This window comes from Chlamydotis macqueenii, chromosome 21, assembly GCF_036417535.1.
Source record: "Chlamydotis macqueenii isolate bChlMac1 chromosome 21, bChlMac1.mat, whole genome shotgun sequence".
In the NCBI taxonomy this organism is placed as follows: Eukaryota; Metazoa; Chordata; class Aves; order Otidiformes; family Otididae; genus Chlamydotis; species Chlamydotis macqueenii.
In genome coordinates, this window is record NC_141576.1 from 7,756,930 (window position 1) to 7,784,427 (window position 27,498).

Below are 27,498 nucleotides of genomic sequence, written 5' to 3' on the forward strand. Positions count from 1 at the left end.
CTGCAGGCATGGAAGGAATGTCAACCTGAGAGAACGTCTCTGGAGTGCATCTCGTCGCTTGGTGGTTTGTTTGGATGAGACGCAGAACGATTTTTGGATTCTCAGGCATGCTCAGAGTCACCAGCAGTTGAGTATCTGCTCAGTCCCCATTTGCTCTGCTTCCAGTGACTGCAACCACACATTCTTCAGGGTCCTCCTCTTCAACGCTCTTCTGCTGCCGACCACTACTCTTCCATGCTCAGTTTTGTTTCGTCTTCAGGGCACCTCCCTCCGTTCTGTTCCCCCTCCTCCCCACCCTACCCCGCCCCCTGAGTTTGTCTCTTTTCAGCAGAACTGAGGTTGGCAATCCATAAAACAAAACAGAACGAAACAAAAAAATACTTGGACTTTCATACATGAACGTACCTTAAAACAAAACAAAGAAACAAAAAAAAAAATCCTCAAATCAAACCCATCCCACCCCAAAGATTCTGGAATGTATTTTGAAAACACACGATAGGCAAATTTCTACAGTTCATCCCCCCTCCCCCCCCTTTTTTTTTAACTAGCACGGCACTCACTGTGTTTTTAGTATTAAAAAATGTCAACTTTCTATAAACATACAGCACATGACCAAATTTCCAACTAATGTACAAAGTGCGACCATGAGGGAAAGGTCAGAGAACAGCTATTTGCGCTAGCACGGTGCGTTTTCCGTATTTCCTCTAAGAACTCTATTTACAGCAGCACCCGGGTGTTCGCGGACTTTCTGGCGAAGGTAATTGGCAAATAGGTTTCTACAGCGCTCCCTCTTCTTAATACTTTTTTACTTTCAGGGTCCTGCGCTCCGCGCCGAGCTCAGTTGAAGTCCTCCTCGCTGCCAGGACCAAGCATCCGCTGCTGAGGGATGCTGGGGAGATGTGGAAGCACGGACGGGGGAACGGGTAAGAGAAGAAAAGAGCCAACAGGTCTTTGCGAGCGGGAGCTGCAGAGAAGCAATTCTCAAGACAAACCGGAACTTTCCTTCTAGTTTAGCAGGCAGCTAGGAATGTATTTGGTCAGAAATTTCAGTATAAATAATGAGGGATTGCAACTCTCTGGGGCAGACGCAAGGGCCAACAATCACCATCTATAAACTCCATCTTCCAGCGGCCAGGAGGATGTGGATTTGAAGGTGCTCCCAGACTGGGTGATTATCAGCATTTGGCCTCTTCGATACGATTAAACACAGCATGAAAGAAAATCCTGTGCTCTGTTGTCTCAGCAGTTGGCTCAGAATGATACTGAGACAGGGGAGCAAAGTCAAACTGGTGCTTCGGTCGTTAATCCCCACGCTGGTGTCCATCCCAGAGACACCTTTGCTCTCACTCTCGATCCCCCAGTTACTGTTGTTGGGAATTCAAAAGGGATTCCTTCCTTCCAGCAGCTCTAAAGCATAAACAACATAAACCAGCATCTTTCGGTGCTTTCTGAGATCTCAAACTGGGGCAAAGCAGGGAGAGTGCTTCAGAAAATGCAACCGGTCCGAGGCATTTTGGCTTCTCAATCACCTCAAGGAAACCGGTACCTTTGGCCTCACCTACGCATCAGCTGCGGGTGCTACACGTCACCCTGAGAAAGGATGCAAAGAACGCAAGCCTCAAGTGCTTCAAAAGCTTGGTGACCCAAGGCAAGCCTTTCGCAACCAGAGGGAAGCTTTGTGTGGGATACAGCTGGCCAAACAGAGGCTGAACTGGGATCTCTGGAGCATAAATGACAGCAACACAGCCCCTGGGTGCAGGCATCGCCCCACAGAAACATGCACGTGAGTGTGTAAGAGGCAGAGTGGCCACATTGGTTTATTAATATGCTTTTAGGAATGTAGAGTAGGCTCTGCCACAGCCATAAAGCAAAGCTGATGAGAGCCACATGCGGCTCCAATAGGATGCTGAGCAACGCAAGAAGCAAAATTCTGCTTTGGTCAGAACAGGTACTGGTCCACGTGGCTCAAGAGAAAGAGGCTTGGTGGCTCATGATAAATGATGGGGCAAGGCAGGGGACAGTTCTCCAGAAAAATGTTTCAGCTGCAAAAACATGGTCAGACTATTTGGGAAGAATGGAAAAAGCAGCAGCAACAGAAGAGGGCACAAGGGAAGTGTCTCCTTTAACAACCCAGGAACATATGCTAGGTCAGAACTCGTGGTCGCTCGTTAGCGCCAGGGGACAAAAGCAGACACTCATTATCCTAAAGCAGACATATAAAATAATGTATTATGAACCCTAACAGCCTGGAGATGACTTATGTACTGCCTGTTGCCACTGGACTTTACAGATCAGGTACTGCCTGGCACAGATCCTGTGCCGTGCAGGAGGGTGGTTCTCTCAGGGGCAGCTTTCCTTGCCCTCTCCAGGTCAAGTTCCAGCGCGTTCTTGAAGCGAGCCCTCTCAACACAGGGTGAGGGGAAAAGAAGCCTGTAATATTAGACTTCTGCTTAAGATTCATCAAGGATCATCACCACATAAAAAAAGGAAACCATTTAAAATCCATGTGGGTCATGACTTCGCAACACCCTCTTGCTGTTGGCTGCTTTTATGCCAGTAGCATGATGAGCAGAATCGTGAGCTGATGCAAAAGTGAGAGCGCTGGCTGCTACAGAAAAGTGGGTGATAAATCCAGAAAACAAGGTCTGGCTCAGAGAGACAAAGGCTCCACCACCAAAACAAAAAGCAGAAGGAAGAGACGGAGAGGCTGAGTTCTGCAGAATAGCGCATGAAATAGGAGGGCTGGGGGCAGAGCTGGGAGGATGGACAGGGGCCAGCGTTTCTCCTGGTAGCTAGAGGATAAAGAACAATGTTGGTAAGGTAATTTTTTCCTGCAAACAGGTGCAATGTTGCAGCTGGAAGCACCTTTCCTTCCTAGCTGCTGTTAGAAAGACTCTTCAGGTCATCTTCCCTCTGACTCCACAGCCACATCCATCCCTCAGTGAGAGGCAGCTGTGGGAAAGCACCTTCAGAACAAGCACCATTTTCTTTCAGGAGGCCCTTTACTTGTAGAAGAACCTGGCTTTGCATACTGACCCCTCCGAGCAGGCAGCTAACGAACACCTCTGATACTTCCCTCTCTTATCTTTGCTCTCATGGCCAGCTTCTCTCCCGCTGAGCAGAAGAAGGGCCACTGACAGTCCTTGCCCTTCTCAACTGGATGGGCAAAAGCTCTGACACGATGGGGTGTATTTGACGCCCTTCCTCTGTGCGCGCAAGGCCAGCGGTCGCCATCGCATCTCCTGCTGCTATCAGATGCCCGTGTCTTTTCAACGATAATCAGGTCTAAATTGGTCCCTAAGAGGAAAAGTAAATGTTGCTCGTGCCTGTGCCCATAATCTCCAGTCCTCATGCAGCAATTTACATTTACACTTTCCAAAGGTCCCAGGCTGGACAGACTTACATCCTGGCCCTGCTCAGCAGGAATCTGGCCTGCTCTGTCCCTGCTTTGGGAAGCCACCAGTGAGAACAGAAGGGTAGAGTGGGGTGGGGAAATTTGCTGTCACTTTAATATACGTTTTTCTGGTTTTGTCTGCCTTTGTGGTTTGTTTTTTTTTAAACAAGTTCTTATATTTGGTCCATAGGTCTTCTGTGGTCCCTTAATGATCAGCTTGGTTATTCCTTCCTATACAACATTCACCAAATTTACAGCGATGGAAAGAAAAGGAAACAAAATGAAACATTTCTTTTTTTTACAAAGAAAAAAAAGATCAATTTGGCTTTGACTATGCCAACTACCTAGATCAATGGAAAGTTCTTAAGCGTGGGCAAAATGCCATGGCCAGGTAGGTTAGAGGGAGGGCATGAACTTGGGGTTAATAAATGTACCCAACCATGTTCTCTGGCCACAGGAAGAGTCAGGTCACAGAGGCCAGCTTGCCTCTGAGAAGAGCTGGATACTTGGAGAGCCCTCCCCCTCTTTCCCGTCTCCTTCACAGCTCAAGTTGGTGTGAGGTGGAAGGGAATTGGGAAGGAGTAGGGTCCGGGTACAGGTAGATCCCTGGAAGGCTGGTGGTGTTTTCTCCAGTGGTACCAAGTTGCTGGAGCAAGGTGCTGGCACAGTCGGACTCTTCAGTAAGCTTGGCCTGTCTCTACTGGTAGGAGGCCCAGAACGGCTGAATGTTCTCCCAGCTTCATCCTACGCTGTGTAGACAGACTCACGTTCTTGGCCAAATAATCAACAGCAGCTGAAGAGGAGGGTGGGGGAAAAAAAGGAGGGTGAGAGAAGAGCACAGGATTAGCATTTAGTGGAAATGAGGCTTTCAGCATCAAAGGGTGCGTAACAAACAGACCCCACAGCCCAGCTCTTACAAAGAGAGGCCCAACGCAGCGGTTGCCACAGACACAAGGGTCCTGCTGGACTCATGGCAAAGAGCACAAACAGATGATGGTCTGGTAGGACAAACGCTGCCGGGGTTAAGCACAGCTGCAGCAGGCACTCTGCACCTGCTGCTGCGGTTCCTCGAATCTCTCCATGGACCTCCTGAAAAGAGCTAAAATTCTACTTCTGCCACAGAAAATGGTGTTTCCAGGGGAGCTGCCTGAAGACAAGCCTGAGCAGAAGCCCAGTGGGATAAGCCTTCCAGCCTCACCTCCCTGTATCACCTCACGGTGGCAAAGTCAACTCCTGCACTCAGGGATGCTGGTGTAAATTATTCCAGAGATTTCAGTGGAAGCTCATCAAGTCTGGACAGGGCTTGTATCTGACTCATCCATTGCATGCTGACTCACCTCTGCTAGCTCTACTGCCTGCCTTCATCTGCTCTTCCTAAAGGAAACAGCTTTGCTGATCTCCATCTGGGTGAGAAATGCAGCCACGACTCCTGAGGCGATGTGTGAACCTGCATCCCAGCTCACCTGACTGCCCCGTGGTCTGAGGGGGAAGAGGACTGGGGCAGGATGGTGACATTGCTCATTAGCTGAGCTTCAGTCAAAGTCTCTCCCTTTCACTAGCTTTAATGTCTCAAATTAGATTAATAAGGAGCTGGCAGGAGACGTACAATCCGTGCCAATGAGTAAACAAATTTCAGCCGTCAACGTCTTGTCAGACGCCTGCCCCAGAGGAGGTCCCTTCCAGACACAAATTCTTATTAGACTTGTCATATCTATTAGAATTCCTTTCACGCTTCTGCGTTCCATCACTGGCATCATTAACACAGCTCCGGCCTTTGGGAACCGCAAGGACCACATTAATCTGGCATCTCTGCTCCTCACCGGCTGGGACAGCACAGGCTGTGCAAGCGTTGGCACGGCTGGCGTGCTGGGAGCGAGTGGGCTCAGCGCAGGGTGAGTTATCTGGGGCTGAAGTGAGGCCTGAGATAGGGAAATAGAGGTGGCACGCTGGCTGGTGCTCCTGGGAGACTGAGGTCCTGGGGCAGCTCGACTTGGGCTCTGTAACTGTGCTGTGCTGTGGGGCCTCGGGCTTCAAGGGGGTGTACACAGCATCAGACCCCAAGCTACGGCTCTCATCCAGACCTTATCAGCTTGGGCCCCTGGTATTTCAGGTAACCACAGTAAATAATGTCTTTGAGAGGCCAGAGGTAAAGAGGAGATCCACTGCTGAGGCACGGTGCGTGCATGTGTAGTTGTGCATCATGTACCTCTGTTCCTGTTGTCACCTGTGCTCTGGGTGAATTCAGATGTGGGCCCGGGAATGGAGGGAAGCGAACAGCCAGAGCCGGGCAATCTGCTCTGGGCAGTACCCAGCAAAAATGGAAATTTTATGGCAATCTCATCCTTCTAAAAAAAAAAAACCCACTAAACTCCCAATATTGCTCTTTGTGCCAGTGGGCAGAGTTCAAAGGAACCAGGGTATTTCACGCCAGAAGTCAAAGATATGTTTTGTTAGTTTAATACAGCAAAAGCCAAAACAAAACCAGAAAAGTACTTACCAAAAGTACTCTGGATGTTTATTTGCTTACGTGAAAGAGAAAGCGTGTCTGGATTTGTGTTTCTAAAACAGTGAGTAAGGAGGACAGAAGTGGGGAGAGAGAGATTCTCTCAGGCCAGGTCCAAAGCTACAGAGCTCTTACTTACAAGCCCTGGTTAGGTCTCCTGAGCCTGCCCCCACCATAACAACCCTCAATTTTTATTATATCAGTGTTCACTAAAAAGGGGTTTCACACTTTTTTTGTCGCATCACAGAAGGAAGAAATGTATGATTTGAACTGAACATCAATAAATACTGATCATGTGGAGATCACTTCACACCAATCAGCGTTTGAGCAGCATTTGAAAAGAAGCAGTGAAGAATTAAAAAGCAGGAGGGATTAGAAGTATCTGCTAAATACAACATGCACCAAGAAAGACAAGAGAAATGTTGTTATATCAAGGTCAACTTCATGTAAGTGATTGCTCTAACAGGACTAATTACCAATGAAAACTGTTTCCTCGCGCCGAGATTATTATAAATGGAGCTCGTTGCAAGGAAGGTTTCTAGTGAAGAGGACTTACACACTGCCTGTACCAAGCTGTAAATACAAACACCTACACGCATACGTGCACACACGTATTTGCTGCTTAATGTTGATCCCACCTCAGAACATCAACAGTTGATTTGTGATGCATCAGCCACGCAGCACGGCGTTGGCTTTGGCTGTGAGACTTGCCCTTAAGCAGGGTGGGACTCCAGCTCCCAGCACTGGGAAGCAATCAGTGGAACTCTCGATGGCGCATGATGGTTTCTCAAATACCTTCCTTGCTCCAGCAGGACCAGCTCCCTTCGTGACCGGCTGCCTGCGTGTCTCCAGGCACGGGACACGTCTGGACTACCTCTGTCAACCACGCAAGATTTGCTGCTGGGCACAGACCCGTCAGCAGCCTGGGCTCTCATGACTACTAACAGGACAATGTTCCTGCTCTGAACCGAGCCCAGTGGGCTCTAAAATGGACTTGTACATTTAATGGGCGTCCAGCAGAAACGAGAGAGCAGTGCCACAGAAATCAGGACGGGGGGCAAATAAACCCACATAAATAGGGCTATGTGAGCAGTTTTTCAACAGCACAAGGAGAGGCTCAAGTAAAAATTCCTCCAGCAAAGCAAGACATCTTTCTCTTTCCTTCTCCTTTGCTGGTCTCTCTCTCTCACAAAACATAGCTCGTCCTCCTTATTTTATTTTTTACACACATGGGTGTGACTAACGTCTTGCCCAAGGGAATCTTTATTGGAAATACATGGTATTGGAATTTGTTTAAGATTTTTATCAATAGCACGTGTGTCCAGCCTCACATCCAGAAGCGAGGGGAAGGTCAAGGGGTCACAGATCAAACTCCCGAAAAACAAAAAAAGGAGGGGTGGGGGAAGCTGCTATTGATCCCGTCTGCTGCCACAGCCGGTTCTCATTTAGCTGTAGAAGTTAAAGACATTAAAGGGCTGTGACGGAGAGGGGAATAAAAAGCCACAGCCAAATGGAAGGAAAGGTCACTGAGGACAAGCTGTGGGCAAGCGGGAGCGCTCCCGGAGGAAGAGGATGCACCTTTAACCCTCTGCGGATCACTCTCTCACAACACCACACTTATTATTAGTTTAACACCAGCAGGTGAGCCCTTTGCCAGGCTCGCTGGTGTTTTTGTGACCCAGCCCCTCTGGAGGAGAAACAGACCATCCTGGGGTGCCTCAGCCTTTGGCGTCTGAGGTTTGGGTTCAGGACTACAACTCCAGCCCCACTTCAACTTTCGCAGAACCACAGCCCCGCCGACAGGCGCTGGCTTAACATGTTTTGTAGCAAAACCCCTGAGCACGGACCCTGCCGTTACCTGGTGGAGGGCAGGGGAAGAAGCGACACGTATCATTCCACATCCCTAAGGGATGGCAGTAAAATCCCAGCTTTCCCTTGGCTGAGCAGGGTGAACATGTTGCAGGGCTTTTGGAGAAGCAAGAACTGGAGATAGGGAAGGAGAGAGGTCTGGAAGTTGTTCTTTCTAATAGAGATGTTTGACCTAAAATGTTTTAATTGGGACTTTGGAATTGGACTGCAAGGGTGTTGGGGAGGCTGTGTGGAGAAATCTCCATCTGTCTCTGGTAAGTAGATTCCCTTTTTCTCTCTAGATGAACAGATTTCCATGGGAATCCCTTCCAACACAATATCCATACCTTCTTACGTTCCCTCCCTCTCTTCTGTTCCCTATTCAGGGGGAATACAATCAGTGCACTTACTTTGTCCATACTGTCCATACTGGTAGCCAGCCACTGGGTCCACACTGTAACTGGTGGTGCTGTAGGTGGGAGGACAGTAGGACTGGGAAGTCGGGAGGCTGTCCACAGACTTGATGGAGTCACTCCGCTGGCTGCAGCTGGCAGAGATGGAGTTGGTGGTGTCCAACCCACCATGAAGGGGAGAGATGGAGAAATCAGCCTGGGGTTGCGGAGGAACCCCACTGGGGTTGCTCAGGATGCTCATCACCTGGAGAAACACAGGAGACAACACATCAATGTCTGGGGGAGAAAAGGGATGTGTGCAGCTGCCTTCATGAATACCAGGGAGAAACAGTCTACATATCATGGTGCTCTACCAGTATAACATACAATATCAACATAGGTTTGGCCAGGGTGGAGAATGAAGACCTGCTTCCATCAAATAACAACAGCCAGAACTCCCAGGTGTCTCCTCTGTGTCTAACTTTTATTAGAAAGACCTTAATTGGGATAATTGAGAAGTTCCTTCACAGCACAGTCAACCTTTGGTCTGTCTTTGCTGACCTGTTCACAACATTAGCTGTGCTGTTCAAAATGAACACGGGAGAAAGGAATAAACCCGAGATAGACCTGCTTGACACGCGCTGCCGTCACCTCCCTTCCTACGCACAGCCCGGACGGAGGAACAGACACAAGAAACAGGGAGCAAAGATAGATATTTTCAAAAAGGGACGCTGAAGACAGCTCCTTTCTTTGGAAGTCTGAGCGGGGTTTGGTTCGCAAAGGTCCCTGACCAAACCAGGTGCAAACCCTTCCTGGCTTGGATGAAGATTCAGCTTTAGGGACTGAAATGTCAAAGTTCTCTCTACCCTCAGATGTGCAAGGATAACAGGTCCTGGTTCGGCTCATTTCAGTGCTGTGCTTGGTTCGAAAATGTAATTAAATTTGCACACAAGCAATCTTCCTGCTTTGAGACCTGAACCAGATGAACTTTTTTTTTTTTTTCCCTTCTTTTGCAGCAAAAATGCCAGATTTGTTCCTGTGGGTGAGTCTGGGGTAAGCCGCTGCCTACAGGCCTTGGCGCAAGGACCCTGATCCTGCCAGCGCTTTAATGCAATTGCCTCCTGCAATCAGCAGAATTACCCCCGGGCCGCCAAGTAAAGAGTGTAAAGAGTTTGCAGAAGCGGGGCCGTGGCGAGGGAAGGAAGGGAATTCCTGATGCCTCTCGGTTGATCTCACAGCCGCCGCAGGCAGGCCTTGCCATATTTGTGCTGGGGAAGCGCGGGGGGAGAGGGGACAGCCAGTCACCTCGGGGGGCCAGGCCAGCGCTCAGATGCTGAGCGGCTGAAAATCTCCGAATTTAGTATAACCTTATTGACATCAATTAAAGTGGCAAATTGGAAATATTTGGAGCCTGGCAAGTGGTAAAATGAGCCCTTTATCCCCCAGCAGCGGCCTGGTGGGCTATTGTGCGGAAAATACATTCTCTGGAAGGACACAAGAGGGGTTGTATAGAGCGGCGTCTCCCCTTCCTGCTCGCCCCGACACCTTCCCCATCCCCTCGCCCGGACACCTTCCCCATCCCCTCCTCCCTCACCTTCCTGCTGGAGTGGGGGCTTAGGCTGAATGAGTGGCTACGTGCCGGCCTTTGCTTTCTAAAGCTTCTCCTCCCCCCCGGAAGGATGCGGGAGTCCCGCAAAGACGCTTTTCCCTTGATGTGATGCCACCTCCCAACTCAGCCGGCCCGATATCCTTCCCAGGCATTTGTCTGGGAGCGGAATTCTGGAGCAGGGGTGGGAGGGCGCCTCTGTGGGGAGGCAGTGGGGAGGTGCTGGGGAGGGGGTTAGTTAAGAAGCCTGGAAAATCAATCTAACCCCGACCACTGGGTTTGTCTGCAGTGTGGTACAGAGACACAGGAACGAGCTTTGAATCAGCAAAGGAAACCCTGAGCTCAGCCAGGGTCCATCCACCCTCTCCTCCTTCAGGGTTTTCAGCCTGCACTCAGCTTAGAGTTTGCTACTGGTCCCCAAAAGTTAAACCTAGCTTAGCTGCCTCTGCACCACAGGGCAGATGGCTCTCCTAAATTACCTCCAGCTCTTGAGACCCTCCAGGCACAGCTCCTTAATCGCAGTGATTCAGCCTCGAGGTATCTAGATGAAGTTGTTTAGCCATAACGCTGCACAAAACGTGCCCGTGGAACTCCCTGCCCCACGACAGCCCACAGATTGAAAGACAAGGGGATGAAAAAGGAAATTGCATTTAAATATGCAAGACAGAGCGGATTAATATGAGAATAGGGCTGTCATGCTTTTCTGCATGGATGTAACATAAACCTCTCTGCCTCAAGGCTCCTGCAGCCGGGAAATCACGGGAGCGCAGCCTGAAGGTAGGCTTTCCAGCTGCAAAGTTATGTGTAACCTTCCACTAAGCTGGGTCACGAACTTTGATCTGGCTCAGCTACGAATTCTCCTTCTCCGCCCCTCCATCCCACCGGCTGCAGACAGAGCTCATCGCTTCAGTATCACCCTGTTGCACCCTGCACCTCCTTGCCCTGACGGATATCCAGGACGCTCGCTATACAGCAGCCACGGGATGTTACTGAATTTTACTCACAAGCAGAATCAGATGTTTAAAACAATAAACATCCTCCCTGCATGCGCGAAAACACAGCCACATGAATGATGAGTTATTTTTGGAAAGCTCCAGCCCAGGCAGCGCAAAGGTGGGTGGTTTCTCCTCTCCCTTCCCAAACTGTCCAGGCCTGGCAGGGCTGCTGGACTGCGGATGCACTGTCCGAGCCCTGCAGGTGCAGAAAAGAAATCACGCACTATAAAATGAAAGGCAACTGGAACCATTCGCAGAGCAGAGGGTTTTCTAGCACTCTCCCTGCTGGCCATCTCCCCAAAAGAGTCAGCTGCTTTGTATTACTTAGAGAAAATAAAAGGCTCCCAAAGCAAGCAGAAGTCATATTAACACTTCCGCTAAGGCCCTGTTAAAAAGCAAGGGGGATGTAAAGCAACGCTGGGAAATGAAACCCAGATTCACACTCTTCAAATTCAGAGGAGCTGAGACAGGAGAAGACACTTGTACAAATCCTGCTAACAACAGTAACTGGCTTTAATCAGTGAGAATCAGGACTGATGTCTACTCTCAGCTCTGCTACTGGCTCACAAGGGCTCGTGCAAGTCACTTAAGCTAGGACTGAACTCAACTAACCAGATTAATGTAAAGTTAAGTTTCTAGTCTCTGGTAATCCTCTAGCATTCCTCTACAGAGAGACTGACACTTCTGAAGGACAGTTCAGCCCATTCTAAGACCCCTTTCTGAAAAAGACGGGTTGAATTTCCCTCTGGAAATCCATAGTGAATCCTAAGGATGCCAGGATTTCATCAGGACCATGCCAGGGTGGTGAACGGCCAAGTGACCGTACGGAGGCTGGAGAAGGGAGATGCCCATCCGTGCTGAAGGCTCCCATGGAGGCAGGGTGGCTGAGCGCTGCAGATGAACCCTGACAGAGGCTGTGGGGCTCAGCTGGGCCAGGAGCCCCAAAGGTCTCTGTTGCCTCTTCAGCAGCACTGACCACGGGGAGCAGCTGCGTTTCCCAGGCACGCTGTGAGTAATGTGGGGCTGGGCTTTCCCAAGACTCTGCTTGCATGGGTTTATCAGAGGACAGCAGCCCATCTTCCCCACTCCAGGATACAAAGATATCAGAAATAACAGGAGTGAACCAGAGATTTCTATTCCCTCTTCACTACGCAGCCACCCAACGTGAATAACCCTACACAAACCCTCACCCAGCAGGCCCCCGTTCTCTGACTTCTTGTTTTAGTTGAATAAACTCATTTTCCAGGCAACTTTTGAACTTAGGAAAGTCTGGGGCATCTGGAGAAATGCCCTCCTCAAGAGTGCAAAGTCCTTTTACCTTTTCTTTTTGACCTTGCTTTCTTATAATTTATTACTTCTTGGTGCATTATCATCACTAACTAAAAATCAATACTCACTTCACATCTGTAAGGTTTTATCTGGAGGGAAATCTGCTACCTGTCCATCACAGTGACTGACAGCCTTCCCTTTCCCCTCCCTCTCATCGGCTGTCTCTCTCCCTTTCCCCATCTCCTTTCCCCTTGCTGCCGTCCCAAATCAGTCACAGGCGTGGCGTGGGCTCGCACCTCGGGCTAAGTCAATAAGAGCCACAGCCTTCGGCCTCGTTTTGACCCTTTCTGGAGGTCATTTGTCATGGGGAAGAGGGGGTAGGGGTCTTGATGGGTTGGGGAGACCAAGGTTAACACACAAAGACCCTCCTGGATGAAAGAACCAGACCCCCCCACCTTTGCCTCCTGCCGCCTGCCTCCCCACCCTGAGCTCTGAGCTCCCCCCCCGCCGCTTCCCCCTCGGGACGTTTCATCACTCTCTCCCATACTTTAAAAGAAGGGGAGTTAAAAAAATGTAATTAATTCCCTCAATTTCTGAGCCGGCCCTCAGGGCCTCTGGCCATGGAAACTGCAACAGGGGAAATGTGCACCCTTTATGATAAACCAACGCGGCTTTGGAAAGGGAAGCACAATAGGGGCCTCCAATCTGCGCAATCAGGCCTCCAGATTTGAGGTTTGGGGGTTGAGGGGGGACAGTTGGGTGCGCTGAGGGGGGCAGGAGGGGCTCGAGGGGCAGACCAGTGATAGGAAGAGATACCGCTTGGATAGAGAAGGGTGCGAGGGCAGAGGGAGGGTGGCTGACAAGTTTCCTAACAAAACCTTGCCCCTGCAGACCTGGCTGCTGCACCTTACTGGTCTCTGTGGTCAAGAGAAATACTGGACAGGCTGCACATCCTCCGAGCCCCTACACCTCCTGCTCCGCATTACCAGCTCGCTTTAGGCTTGCTAAGATTCCCAGCGGATAGGGACGTCAGGCCCTGGACACAGCAGGCTTTACCCGGACGCTACGCCGCCCCGCGAGCAGGGAGACACAGAGGCGTCGTACGGAGATCAAACCCAAGGAAACAAAACGCTGGGGCAGCAGGAGCCTGCGGACAGCATTTTCCAGAGCGACCCTTGATGCAGTGGTGTCTCCATTTCTGGGCAGTCAATCTGATACAGCACCAAGCGTCCAAAATCAGAGGTGGCCTTAGAAAAGAATGCTGCATTGAGAAACTGCTGAGCCTGGCTAAGTTCTGAATAAAGCGTAGACATAATGATCTGCAACAAGCTGAAGGGTATTAACTCGAGAGAAGCTGCCGGACGGTCCCAAAGGAATGCAAACCGGATAGCAGCCAGAAATGGAAAGGGAAAACCAGAGGAAGAGTCTCTTGACAGTGGGTAGCACTCCTGAGGTGTGGCACTGCTTTCCTGGGAGAGGGTAGAAATCCCCTCTCTTTCGGAAAGACTGGAAATGTGATCAACTGGAATATCCGATACAACATCAGGCAAAACGCACGAGGAAATTCGTTGTTGTGAAGAGCATTTCTAGGCTGAAATCGCTCTTTGTTTCAGCTTCTGTGGTGTCAACGTTTACAGCACTTCCTAGGGAATGGGAATTCTGACTGGGGCCTGACGGCCGTGCTGGGAAACATGCTGGACCTTAGAGCTTTACTAACGACATGGAGCAAGCTAACAATTAGCTCTGAGTTCCTCCATGAAGGGTTGGTCTCTCTCATCTGCGGCTGATCCAGCTCTGGGTAGGTCCTTCTCTGTCCTCCAAGACTTAGCTCTTAGCTAGTTGGTGGGAACCCAGCTTAATCTTTTCCATCTTTATTTTGCAGCCTGTTCAGCTCATCTTTCCCTTCTCTCTTGCAGAAGGCAACCCTTCCTCCTATTAATGCTTTTTGATCTCTGTGGATTCATTTCACTTGGTGGGAAGAGGAAGAGTCGATTATTCTATACATACATTAAATGGAAACAAAATGAAGAGGTGACTGTGGGACTACTGAAAGCCAAAGAAAGAGTTGGGAGGAGATAAATACAGTTTCCCCAAAGATCTTCACTTGAAAGGAGGATAAGTATATGCAAATATGCCCCTAGGTAGGACTAAAATGACTTATGTAGCAATCACTAACACTGCACTCACAAAACCAAGCAATTAATTTTGAATATTTTCTAAATCACTAGACCCGGCTGAGTCGTATCCCAATACGCCAAACCAATCCAGTAAGTACACCCATTCAATTTGATTTGGCAATCAGGCCAAGGATCCAGACAGAGCTTCACACTGCACCTGGAAAATGTCTGATCCAGGCAACTGCAGTCCCTTCCATCTGATGTCACTGCCAACTCAATTTTGGAGGCCGGGGAGCAAACTTTGTGTTAGCCTTCTTTAAGGGTAACGTCTCTGACTTCAACACAGTCCTGGCATAAACGAGCAGGTGACTTAACTCTCTACTTCTATTTTGTTGTGGGTTAAAGTTTAAGTAACCTGATGCTCCACTGCCCCAGCTTTACCTCATCCAGCCCATCCTGCTACAGAAGGACTCTAGGGCTGACACGGCCGCTGCTGTACAGCAGTAATGTCTCATTTCCGTAACCTTCCCTGCTCCGTTGGAAAACACATGGAGGCCGGTGAAATGCCTCTCCCAAGGCCACGCAAAGCGTGTCAGAAGCAGAGCCGGGAAGAGAACACAATGAACCTGAATCCTTTCTGATGTGTATGGGACAGATCACACCACATCCCTTCAGAGTGGTCAGGAACGTGACTGCGGGCCTGTGCTTGAACAGCGGTGCAGTTTGGCAGCGAACAACAAACCCAGAAATATCATCAATGCTTTTCAGCAACTTCAAACATCTGAAGGATGTTTCAGCGCTGTAGGGGAGTGGTCCAGGACACAGTGGGTGAAATGGAGATGAGCGTTTGTATCCTAAAATGCCCCTGTTCACTTGACGGATGAAGAACTGCCACACACTCATGACGGAGAGGGCTTGGGGAGATGCTGGGGATGAGATGGAGCTGGGGATGCAATGGTGAGCTGCGGCAAAGCAGACCAACGCAGGCTGCACGAGGGAGGATTAGAAAAAAAGGCGATGGGAAGTTATTACCTGATTGTTCAAGGCTATGGTGAGGTTCCACCTGGAGCACTGCATCTTGTTTTGGGCACCCTGCTTCTGTAGAGATGTACAAATTATGGAGAAGGTCTAAAGACAAGTTTCTAAGCTATAATGGGAAGAGAAATTGCTTAAATCTGGATGGGCTAGGAAAGAGAAGTGGGCTATTCTTGCAATGGAAATACTGGAAATCAGAAGCACCACAGGGTTATATATCCAGTAACGGGTATGAGAAATCCTGCAGTAGAAATAATTTGGAAGGGGAAGGGGGGAGGCATTATTGTGACTGGAAGTTACATTTAAAAGTGCTTGCTCTAGAAACACGAGCCGTATCTCTCAGTTCCCTGCATTAGGGCACCAAATTCTGTTATCGCTTAGATAAAAGTAGATGGCAAAGTTTTGCGTAGTTTGGATAACCAGAAAGGAAATAAAAAAACAAGCCGTGCCAGTATGGGTTGTTTAAGGTAAAGGGGGGTCCAGTTCGATGGGCATCAATTTCACTAACAAGCAAAATCAAGAGATTCACCCCTTCCAGAAATGGGAGAGACTCGAGCCCAAAGGCTAACTAGCGCCTTGCCAGGTTGAAACACTCAAAAAGGTCTGATTTTCCTGCCCTGCTGTCTCTCCCCTCTGAAAACGGGCAGTCTGTGCTTTATTAACTAAGCAACCATCGACATCGTTATTCACCTCGTGTTACCTAAGCGTGAGGTGGTTTTCCTGATTAAATTGGATTTACTGCGGCATTTTATACAGAATAACCAAAAGAAGGCAAGTGCTTCCTGTACTTGCTGGTTGGCAAACTGAGCCACCCCGTCCTCCTTATCTCCAGGCTGCATTAACAGAAACCACCACAAGTAAACTCTACCCTGATGCTGTTTCCCTGTGAATAGGTTTCTCTGTGAAAGCCAAGTGAACACACTGGAAAGGAAAGTTTCCATGGAAAAAAAATCCCTTGGTTGAGATACGGAGCATCTTTCAGCAACTTTACATAGGGTATTAATTGCAGGAAGATGAATCTTGCTTGTGGCGTTTTGGAACTCTCCAAGTCATCTGGGAGGAGAAAGCAGAAAGGCACAACCATGGAAAAGTGGAATTTGTAAACATTTCCAAACTGGTAGAAGGACTTGGGTTAGGGTTGGATTCAGAAATAGGCTGGACTGGAGATCAGCTGTGGTTTTTATTCTGCACCTATTTGTCCATTCTTGGGTGAGCTCAGGCACGCTGACGGCAGGTGGGGAACAAAAAGGGCTTGGTGAGAGATTCAAAATACCAAGAAATAAACAAACACACACACAGGTTTCTTGCTAAATCAGCCCTAAATCTACTGCCGTACAACTGCCTGATGTGAATAATGGCAGGGTGGGGGGATCACGCAGCACAGCTAGGTCCCAGCAAATTCCAACTGTTCTATAAACTTCTGCCATTCCTCTCTTCAGCAGCCCTACACCGGCAGAGACTAACAAAGACAAACCAAAATTCACTGAAAGGTCCCCTCTTCCCCTCCTCCCTTTCCATTTCTCTCCCTCATTTTATTTTATTTTTTTCCTTTTTTTCCCATTTCGCAGCTAAGCTGCTCTGCGCTCGCTCACTATCACAACCCCCCGCGGACACTGGTAATGGAGTGCGGGTGCTGACTTACTGCTTCCAAACAAGATTTCCTGAGATCCTTTGAGTCTGCTCCACGGCCCCCTCTCGTCTGCTTTTCTCTCTCCGGTCTCTCTCTTTTTGGAGAGTAGAGGGGAGCCTCTATAAATGTGAAAAGAGCTGCACTACAAAGAATCCCCCAAGCGGCATATCCCAGCCCCAGGCGAAGCTGCTCGGTGCGCTGATAGTCCCGCGTATCTGCTGCAGAACTCCTCTGTCTCTTCCCCTCCCTCTTTCTCTGATCAATCAAGGGCTGTAATCAGTTAAGGTCCAGCTTAACTGCAGTGTAAGATACACCAGTTAAGCAAAGCCAATGCCTCCAGGGTTCCCATGGTAAATACAGAGAGGCCATGGGGAGATGAAATAGCCGTGATAAGTTCAGCAAGTGCAGTGCGAGGCTCGCACCAAACCCTTAATAACTGGAGCTGGCAGAAGAATGGAAGAAAGGGAATATCCGAAGCGCTTCCTATTGCCAGCTTCTCTGCTGCATGTCCGCTTGCTCTCTCAGTTCCCTGCATTTTTTTAAGGTGAGGGTTTAGCTTTTCAGCTCACCCTAACGAATGAACCCAGACCCCAGTCCTGTCTGTGAGTGCCTCTGCTCACTTTGGATCCTCTGAGGCTACAACAGGGATGGATTTTTAACGTCAGGACCTCTTTTTCCCTCACCCGTAGGAAAATCACAGCTCCTGAATTGAAGAAGTGCCTTTTGCAGCCCTGCATAGTGCCAGTTCCTTCAGACTTCTCTCCACTGCTAGGGAGCACTGTGGTATTTTCAAAGCCAGGCAGCTGCTTGCTTTTGCCAAGCATGAACCCCAAACGGTCGTAGAATCCAACTTCTGCATCCACCAAGGTGCAGAGCCCGCTGGTGTGGAGGCATTAGTGTAAACAAACAGGAGAAAAGAGAAGAAAGTGAGGATGCTTGCTGAAAAGACTGGCTTTAATAGAGGATTACCATTCTAGCTGAGGTGTTCTAGCTCAACAACCTCTCTCCCTGCTTTGCTCCATAGTGAAGCTTTTCCTTTCTTCCAGAAATGTCCACTGTAAGAGACGGTCCTGGGAAAAACGAGCCCTGTGTTCATTATTTGTAATCACCTGTACACGAAGTTCATGCTGTGCTGGACCCAAACAGCTCACAGTTTCGTAACGCACTGCTTGAAGAAGAGGCTGCAGACACCCGGGCTGTTGAAGGGATGGTCCCGGGCAGGACAAACTACTGCCTGCTTCCATGTCTGAAACCCCAGAGCTCATTTCTGCCCCTCGGATGTGAGAAATCTGGCAGGTTCAGTCACCATTCAACCCTCCCCCAAATTCTCCCTAGTCTTAATCCCAAACTCATGACTCTAGCTGAACACCACATGAGGTTTGGATCCAAATACCACTCTGTCGGCTCCCGTCTAATTGGACGTTGGCCCACGAGGCATTACAGATAGGGAAAAAAAACATGTAGGATTTATTAAAAACGATGCAGACACACAAAGAGCAGAACAAAATCTTTAACCAGAAGCGATAAGAAAGCCCTCAAGGATTTGAGTTTAGATAAGTATCCCTCTTTGAGTCCTCCAGCTCTTTAAAAGCTATTTGGACTGGAGTTTTCCTGTGGTGTTATAGGTGCTTACTTAAGCAGGGGATGAGATTAATTCTTCCGTGAGTATTCTGGCATTCCTGCACCTGGGGTCTGCCGAGAAGCAGCACAAACCTCGATTAAGTTTGCAATGATTATTTGAGTACAGGTGACGTCTTTGAACAACAAAGTATAAAAGTAGAAGCTCCTGGGCTAACACATCATTAACTGTGCTTCCTTCTTGTTTGTCTAGCACAATTTGATTTTGACTACATCTGAAGGTACTCTGAAATAAAATATTTTTTAGATTTATAATATGAAGCCCCCAAGAAGCAATCTTGAGCATCGGAGTAGAGAAATGCCTGTTTTTAAAACCTTGCTTTTCTTATGAACATCATTTACTGCCTTGAACGGAGTGGTTTTTTAGAAGAAAAGGATACACTGATGAAAGGTAGCTGGCTGCTAGCAAAGCTATGTCTGTGCCAAAGGGAAGGGTCGTTACCTCATTAAAAGTAAACCTCTTCCACAGGAAAACAGCAATACATTTACTATCGGGTATGTAAACCCAAACATGCTTGCTCTCCTGTACAAAGAGCTTTCTACATTAACCCTACAACTCCTGGCTGAGCTACAAGCTCTCTTTTATGACAACATCTTGATTAAAAGCCTCCAAAAAAAATGGCGAATCCTCAAACTGGCTGAGCAGAGTTGCGCCCCTCACCTGTCCTCCTCGCTGCAGGGCCAAGGGAAGAGCGAAGGTACCACACCCTTGTATCACTCGAGCAGAGTTTTTAAGGCATCTTCTGCGTGCAGAAGTTTAAAAGCATACGAGCCACTGCTGATCCAGAGATAAATGGTGGAAAAGGGATTAGAGATACTTAGTGGAGGAGAGGGAAGACTCAGGAAGGGCTGATTATTTTAAAGATATGACTATTTAAAGATAATGATTGCATAAATTTAATTAATGCATTTTCATGCTGCAAATGGCCGTTTTGTAATTAATGTATCTGGCCTCGCTAAGCATGGGAGATCACATCTCCCCTCCTCCCTTCTCCATTCCCCCCTCTGCCTCTCATTTAATGAAAGACAGAAAGCAGATGACAGAAACAATTTGTCAGCCAGTACGGGTGTCAGATGCCTAATTGGTTGCGCTGAGTTAGTGGAAAGTAAAGGGGGAGAGGGTCGAGGCTGGGGGGGCTCTTTCCTCTTTATCCGAGGCTTCAGGGTGGGTGTCTGTACTGGTGGGGGGGAGGGGGGGCGAGGGGGCGAAAGTGTTTCTTGTTAATTGATGGAGATTAGGACACAGATTGGCTGTGGCAAAGACTGGGCAGTGACAAGAAGGGGACAGGAGAGGCTGGTTAACACCCGTGCAAACAAGCTGCCATATCTCACAACGCGTTAAGTCCCAGAAGCGTTGACAACACCAGTGGTTATCTTCTGCTGCACCCCAGTACCCCCGGTCACCGCTGCTAGGGGAAAGGCTTGCTGCGCACAGCGGCAGCCCTGGACACGGCTCTCCCCGGTTTGGTTTGCACCCTCCGGCTGAGAGAGGAATCAGGACCTTGGCAGAAAGTTTGGGACGCCGGGAAGGGTGCTGCGCATGGGAGGATGCTGAGCTGAGGCCATGGGCAAAGCAGAAAGAGTGAAGCTTGGAAACAAGATCGCTGCCTAGGTCTTACTTGCCCTAAAGCCTTGCCCTGGGTTCAGACCACTGTGTCAGCGTGAGGACCTCAGAAAATCTGTGTCCTGTCTCCTCCCGCCCCAGCCCCACTCTGAGACTGCCTTAAAAACTGCAAGATTAAGCAAAATTGGAGTTAATGTATGTACCAGCTGGTGCCTGAGCTTTGCTGGTGCATTTGGGTCACTGGTAATAAAGCCCCCATCTGATTAATTCTCCCCTGGTCATTGTATGGAGAGGAAATCTTCCTGTCCACATAAACAGGCTTGGCAGCCTGGAGCTTTCTGCATCAGGAAGCCAAGCCTCAAAGCCCCCCTCAGCAAGAGCTGAGCATCCCAAGCCCTCGGACACCCCCAAGAAAGCAGCAGGACAGAGCACGCGCTATCCAAAGTCACACCTCTGTGAAAAGCAGAAACACGTCTTATTTCTTCAACGTTCTTCCTTCTTCAAAGATTTCTGTTGGCCTGCTTTACTGTATTTATCATCAGCACAGGCAGAGCAGGGCTGCCACCTCTCACTTTACCAGTGGGAAAACGAGCCCAATAAAGGCTAAAACGTGAGACGGTGCGGAAGTTTATGGGGGAGCAGGAATCTGAACGTCCCAAAGCCAAGGTTGATGTCCTCATTCCAGACAGCCTTACCTCTCCTCTTGTAATAATTTAAGCCCAGAAATGAGGGGAACTTCAAAACATCAGTGCCATATGATGCTGTTTAGTTAGATGCTGGAAGATACAATAAAGTTTTACAAAGGTGGAAATAGTTTTATCAGCTCTGTCTCACTGCCACACACAAAAACTGTGATGGGTAGAGACACATGGGGAGAAAAAGCTGAGAACAGAAAATGTTGAGTTTCCATGCTGGGCTCTGCTCACATTTAAGCACGCAGCCTGCAGTAATGGAAACACTACTAAGCTTCTGCATTATACCTCAGGTCCCTCTACAAATGGCATACAGAGGGTTGACAGGTGATGAATAAATGTAATGAAAAAGATAAACAATGTTTTCTTTGAGATTAAGGAAAGCCTTTCAAATAGGAAAAATTTAAATGGAAAGGAAATGGGTGAGGGATGCAAGGGCAAATACAAACTTCTGATTGAAAGATCAAAATGCAGTAAAACATTGCAACTTCTAACAAAAAGATACTGAAAAGAAAATATCCAGTTGCAATAGTTTTGCCCCTTTGTTTACAAAGGGAGAGAAAGAAACTCTCCAGAAGAGTGCTGAATGAAATGAAACCTTTTTGCTCTTTCCAAAATGACCCAGCAACTCGTTCCCTGATCCGTAGAGGTCTTGGTTATCCTTTCTGCTGCAGGGTGAGCATGTTACAGACACAGGACAGGACCTGGCGATTTGTAACTGGAGCCATTCCTACTGATCTTTATGTATGCTGCAATGACACAGAGGTGCCACCAGTTAAGGAGCATGTTGCACTGCATGAGACACTGCAAAAAAAAAACAAGAAACAAAATCCAAAAGCCCCAAGATCTGGGGACTAGTTGGCTCCCCTCAGGCCTGGCTCTCTTTCTACTTTCCCAAGAAAGTAAACTTGGAAGAAAAAGAAAGAAGGAGAAGGCACTAGATTCCTGAACCTATTCCCCTGCAAAGTTAAGAGAGTAGAAGCCAAGTCTGGTTCAACTCTAAAAATGAAAAAAGGGCCTAAGGTGCTGCGGGTAAAATGGAGGAACGGGAATGATTAACTCACCCCTTCAAAAAACTTGCCATGCACAGGCACTGAAGAAGCACTGAGCATTTACTGTCTCCATGAACACAACCCACACACACCTTGCCATAGTCCTTCAGACTCTCCTACGCATCCAGCTTCTTCCTTCTGGTCTATAAATCAGGAGTGCGAACCATGGAGCTCCGCTGGGGAGGAATACGGCCTATTGTGTGTTAAACCAAGGCTAAATGATTACAAGCACCATATTGGCTGAGAAAAAAAAGCAGGCCACAGTGAGTTGTGGCTGTCACATCACTGCTCCTGCTTGGCAAATAACTTCTAACGCACAATTGGTATTTATTAGATGACATACAACAACCGTCTCATTAAATCAGGGCTTCAGCGCAGGCCGGAAGTCTTAATTTAAAGTGTCACCAGCTATTGAAATCAGATGGTTCAGGCAGGAGTGGAGTGAAGGGGAAAAAAAATGGGGCCTAAAGAAGTAGGGAACAGCCACTGGTCGTAACCCACCTTTGGAAATGGGTTGCGATTTCTACGCTGGTCTGGGCACTGGTTCAAAAAAATATTTGTTCTGCATTTGCTTTCTCTACGTGCACGTTCAGGCTCTCCCCCTAGTAAACGGCTGGGCACCTTTCTGTGTGTTTTAAATGCAGCATCGAAAGCAAAGGTTAATGCTGGAGATTGCATTCCAATTGAAAACGCGGCAACCGGTAAATTTGGTTTGTTTAGAGTGGAAATGCTTGAACTGCTGAAGACGGGTGGCGGGTGCGAGAGCATGGGGAGAGGGGGGTGGGAGACACTCCCTCAGCCCTGGCTCCTCTCCGGACAAAATTAAATTTCGAAGTTTAATGAGTTGCAAAGGGTGCTGGATTAAAAAGCCTAGTCCCTGCGCTGCCAAAACTGAGCAGTGTGATGAAGAGAGAGAGGGAGAGAGGAAAAAAGAATCCCACCAAACCCAAAACGTCAGGGAACAGAGCAAGTGAAAAATGTCAGGGCAAATTGCTCTTGACAGTGTTAATATCTGCACCTCATAGCAATAATTACATGTAAATAAATAGTGAAATAGCTCTCAGCTGGAGTCTGTACTCTGAGTGCAGATGCCACTAACAGCCAGCTGGGGACCTTTCGCTCTTCCACTGCCGTTTCCCCCCTTTTTTCCCTCCCTCCCCCCGTTTCATCTCTGCCAGAGCTGAGAGAGGAATTGCTAGCGCCTGCAGATCTGCTCACAGCCCTCCCCGCTTCCTCATGGCACCGTGTCCGCTCCCTCTTCATCTCACCCTCCCAGCCAGGGGCTGCTGTCGGCTCTCAGGGAAAAGTACGCTGCCTTTAGCACCTTGCCAGGGGAAAATGAGCTTTACCAGGTTCACATCTGGCTGTCGTGTGAGGAAAGCTGAGGGGCTGGGAACGGCACACCTGGTCCATCTCTGGGCTCCCAAAAATGTCAGGAGGGATGGAGCTATCTGTTTCAAGCACTGGGATTATGTTCTTCTTATCACCAAGGTTGTCTATATTTCAAAAGTACACCGGAGAACACATGGTTTGGCATCAGGATGCGAAAAGATGCTTCGTTTCCACAGGAGACGCACCTCCCACTGCTATCAGTACCATCCACAGAGATTTATAAGCCTGAGACGGTGCTTCCAACCCCTGCCCAAGCACAAAACACACCCACACCATTCTTTCCAAGGACATGGCTCGATGCAGGGCATCACTGCAGAACTGCCATGGCCCGAGCAAGGGGGAAAAAGAAATCACCACACCATGAGCATCACCGGGGAAGGTGGTCTGGAATCAGTCAGCACCTTTCCTGGTTCCCAGGCTCTGGGGATTTGAGGGCAGGCTAAGAAATCACAGATGACATGGAGAGGGTGGATATCAACTGACTATTCATCGTCACTTCCAGAACGAGCCCTCGAATGAAAGTAGTAGGGGTGAAATACAAAGCAAACGAAGCTGTGCTTCACTCGGTAGAGAGTCAACCTGTGGGACGCCTTGCCGCAAGAAGCAATGGATGCTGAGCTGCATCAACTGAAGAGGAGATTGGGTAAGTACTTGGAAGAAAGGTCTACTAAGGATTACCAGAAAAAACATCTTTCCTTTAGGAAATCCCCTAAGCTGAAACCAGTGAGGGTCCAGGACAGCGTCTTGTTCTTGATCTTCATGAGGAGTCTGCTTACGGTCACTATTGGAAAGGACCCACCGGGCTAGGCAGAGCTCGGCCCCAACCACTGTGATGGTCACTAAGCTCCCGGAAGCTCCAAGGGAAAAATGCCCATCGTCTCCCAGGCACTCAGCTAATACAGCCAAAGGGCTGCAGGCATCCGAGTGGGGAGGGTGGCAAGGAGCACCCCGAAGGACTGAAAATAAACATGCAACTCCATAGAAATATAGAATTGCTAAATCTGGAAACATTTCTATAGAGAAAGCCTTTTGAGCTAGCAAAGGGCCTTGACTAAATCTCAGGTTCCTACCTTACATTTAAGGATAAAAAATCTGTGCCTTCATTCTTGACCTTGGAGATATCAACCTTCCCTGTGGTACGGCGAGGAGAAACACATCCCAGGATGACGAGATGCTCAGATATTACGATTAAAGTCTTAGATAAAATTAAGCTCATTACTTTGGCCCTATTTTCTTCCACTCAGTCAATTTATCTCCCTGTGCCCTCAGTTTAGCTCCCAGCCCTACAAGTCCGGGTCTAATTGTGAGCCACAGGGCTCTGCTTACCCTCCAGCACACCCGTGAGGCTCACCCCCAAACGAAGCTGGCGTGTGCCTGGCTCTGCCACCAAAAGATGCCACGCTCTCGTGCCAACACAGCTCATTAGCCACTCCCTAATCAGCATCACTGCAGGGCCAAACCACTAGACCAAAGCAAATTAAAAAAAAATAAATAAAAATAACCTGCCAGTGATAGGAGGGAGATGTGCCTACTGCTCCACAGCCTTGTGTAAGGGAGAAAAGCTCGGAGGCCTTTCCTCTCGGCTAATGAAATTCAGAACACCCCACACTGCACTGAGCAACAAACATAGCTCCATTATTTGGAAAACAAATATGTTCTTTAGAGCTTCCTGGTTGTCAAACACCTTTTTGTTTAGCTCAACAACTAATCCACTTATCAGAGGATAAAGCTGCCAGTGAATCACCAGTATGATAAAAGCATGCACAAAATTAGCAAAAATTTGCCTATGGCTCCTGCACATTCAACAAACACCAGCTAAGAGAAAAATGATTCCTTTTTTTTTTTTTTTTAATAACTGAGATCCCCAGGAGAGATTCTGTCAGATAGTGGCTTTTATTTTGCTTGCAGTCCCCCCCCTGACACACACACCCTTACCATATAACTGCAGCACTGAGGCTGGGAGATGCTGGGAACTGATATGAGATCCACAGAAATTGGCAGTATTTGAATAAGCAAGAGATGAAGTCAGGCAAAATTTTAATAAGTTGAAGTTTTTTCAAATAAAAAAAAAAATAGTGCTCAGGCACTGGCTGCTTCCCTAGGATCTCAGCATTGCTGGATGCTTTCCTCCTCGGGAGGCTGGAACACCTATAGGATACTGGATTTCTCCTTCCCTGCTCTTCGCTGTGTTTTGTAGCCCTTTGTAATTTTAGCCTCTCTGCATTCCTGCATGATGGATCAACAATAACTCTCCCCACGACATGGATGGGGAAACCACTGCAGACAAGAGTAAGAAGTTTGCCAGGGCTGGGCAACCAAGTTAGCAGCAGGGCACACAAGTTCATGACTTCCAGGTCTCTGCTGCCACAAACATTAAACAACCATCCCCCTCTTGAGCTCTGCCACCAACACCTTTGGCAGGATCTTGCGGAGGCATTAACTGGGTAAATGGGATTTACCCACTCTCTGAAGTTTGCTCAGCTACGGAAGCCTTGGGAATTTCTCCAGCGCAGATGTGTGCAGAGATGTTCTGGTGAGATTTCCAGCATTTCCAGAGGAAGTTATAAACCCATGTGGGTGAAAGAGGGAACGGGAGAGAGAAAGGGGGAAGAGAGCTCCTTAGACTTGGCCTCTAGCAAATAAAGTTCCAATAAAGACGAAGTAAAACCCTCCATAGTCTGTAGCATCAGCAAAGAGTGATTCAGCTTTTCTGAGGTCTGACTCACTTTCTGAAGATCCTTGACTCTCTGCACTCATCACACAGAGCGTGTAAGATAACCAAACCCCTAATGGAAGTGTGTTAGTCAAGAGGAATGAATTTGGGTGATATTCTCTCTTTGTTACCTTTAAATGATGACAGTCTGAAAGGGAGAATCACCACAGCATGACTGCTGCCTTCAATATTACCAAAATCACGCTAGCATAGCTGGTACTGGGCAGGAACCAACACAAGCTGACTGATGCACTTCGTAGCAGCCAGACTTTGCACCACACAGAGCTCACAAACCTCCTCAGAGCCCACCTCCAAGGCTCGAGTCAGCTCAGATGACGAGGATGCTCCCTTCATCCGAAATCCCCATTTTCCTGGACCGTATCAACCTCAGCTGGACGTAGCAAGAAGATGCGGAGAGTTCAGAACTGCACCACGGCAGCCAAGCTGGGAGAACTGGGGTCTTTGAAGGTTTCTGGCTGTACTTCCTAAGCATACATCTTTACTTGAAAGTACCATCAGCACGACAAGCTCTGGAGGTGAAGATCTGCAACTGTTCCAGGCCACGGTCCCACCACAAGGGCCTGAACGCAGAGAACATAACACATTCCAATATTCTCCTCTTTTCCCCCTCAGCTTTGCCCAGGCTTGAACGGGACCACAGCACGTGATGACGGGAGCGTTTAGGGGAGCTGGGAATTAATCAAGAGGCACCCACCTGTCAGGCTGGTATCTGGAACTAAACGGAAACACTTGCTAGTGCTTGACCTCTCGCCCTCCAGACAAGCCTGCGGCTCTTGAGTGGTTTGAGAAACCCTCTCGCAGGGACCGCAGCTCCGAGACCCCGGGTGAAATACAGCAAGGGGAGCAGGCAAGAAGAGACACAGGAGCTGGCTTATGAGCGGTGTGGGAAGAAGGATGAAGCTGTAGCTGGTGGGGTTGGCGGGGGAACTGGAAATCTTCTGGCACGGGGGGGAGAATGCAGCTGGAGAGCTGGTGTAATGATGTGGATGCGATGGGAAAAACCAAAGCATGCAAAGGGCTGGCCAACAGGCCAAGAGCATGAGCTGTCTGAGCCTCAGTGCTGTAGGTAAAAGAGGCTGGACAGTAAAAGCCACTGGAGACATTCAAATATCCCCATGACTTTCTGTATAACCCCTGGATGGGGTCTGTGTTGGGTGAGACATATTCGATACATCAGTACATGCCGATTAGCAGTTCAGCACATGTTTCAGTGTTAAATCGGCCTTTCTTGGAGTTAATGGAGGCCAAAACTCAGCTGACAACCATTCAAACAGTGAAACCTAAGGCAACTTTAACTCTGCTAAACAGCAGAGGAAAGCCCTCCATGCATGCCAAGGGATTCTGAAATACCAATCTTAAGGTGTGGGATTAAGATCTTAGTTTTTAAAGAGATGTGGGGCTCTTGCACTTCAAAATGCATGAACAGATTCTAAGCTGATGTCAAATGGCTCAGCCACTCTGGTAGCATTGACTTCAGACCCAGATGATGTGACCAGAAAGATGCCGCCCTAGTTCTGACTTTCAGATTTTCAGTTTTAGGACTTCTGGGGTGTCTGTGTAAACACCTGTGAAAAGAGAAAGGATGAATACGTCACAAAAACCAGCCCTCTCCACCTGCCCCATATTGAAGATGAGAG

General features: G+C 48.5%; 1 protein-coding gene across 5 annotated transcripts in view; it reads right to left on the bottom strand.

Annotated features, from left to right (window-relative positions):
• Positions 1–389: 389 nt before the first annotated feature.
• Positions 390–27,498, bottom strand: part of PAX7 (paired box 7) — a 102,308-nt gene continuing 75,199 nt past the window's right edge. For 4 of the 5 annotated variants that reach the window (XM_086764608.1, XM_086764605.1, XM_086764606.1 and 1 more), the window contains exons 8-9: positions 8,156–8,402; positions 390–4,187 (exon numbers count right to left, since the gene is read on the bottom strand). In XM_086764608.1, coding sequence (XP_086620734.1) covers positions 4,072–4,187; positions 8,156–8,402 — 363 coding nt within the window. In that variant the 3' untranslated portion in view covers positions 390–4,071. The remainder of the gene's footprint in view (positions 4,188–8,155; positions 8,403–27,498) is intronic. The other variant, XM_086764609.1, reaches the window with a different exon arrangement.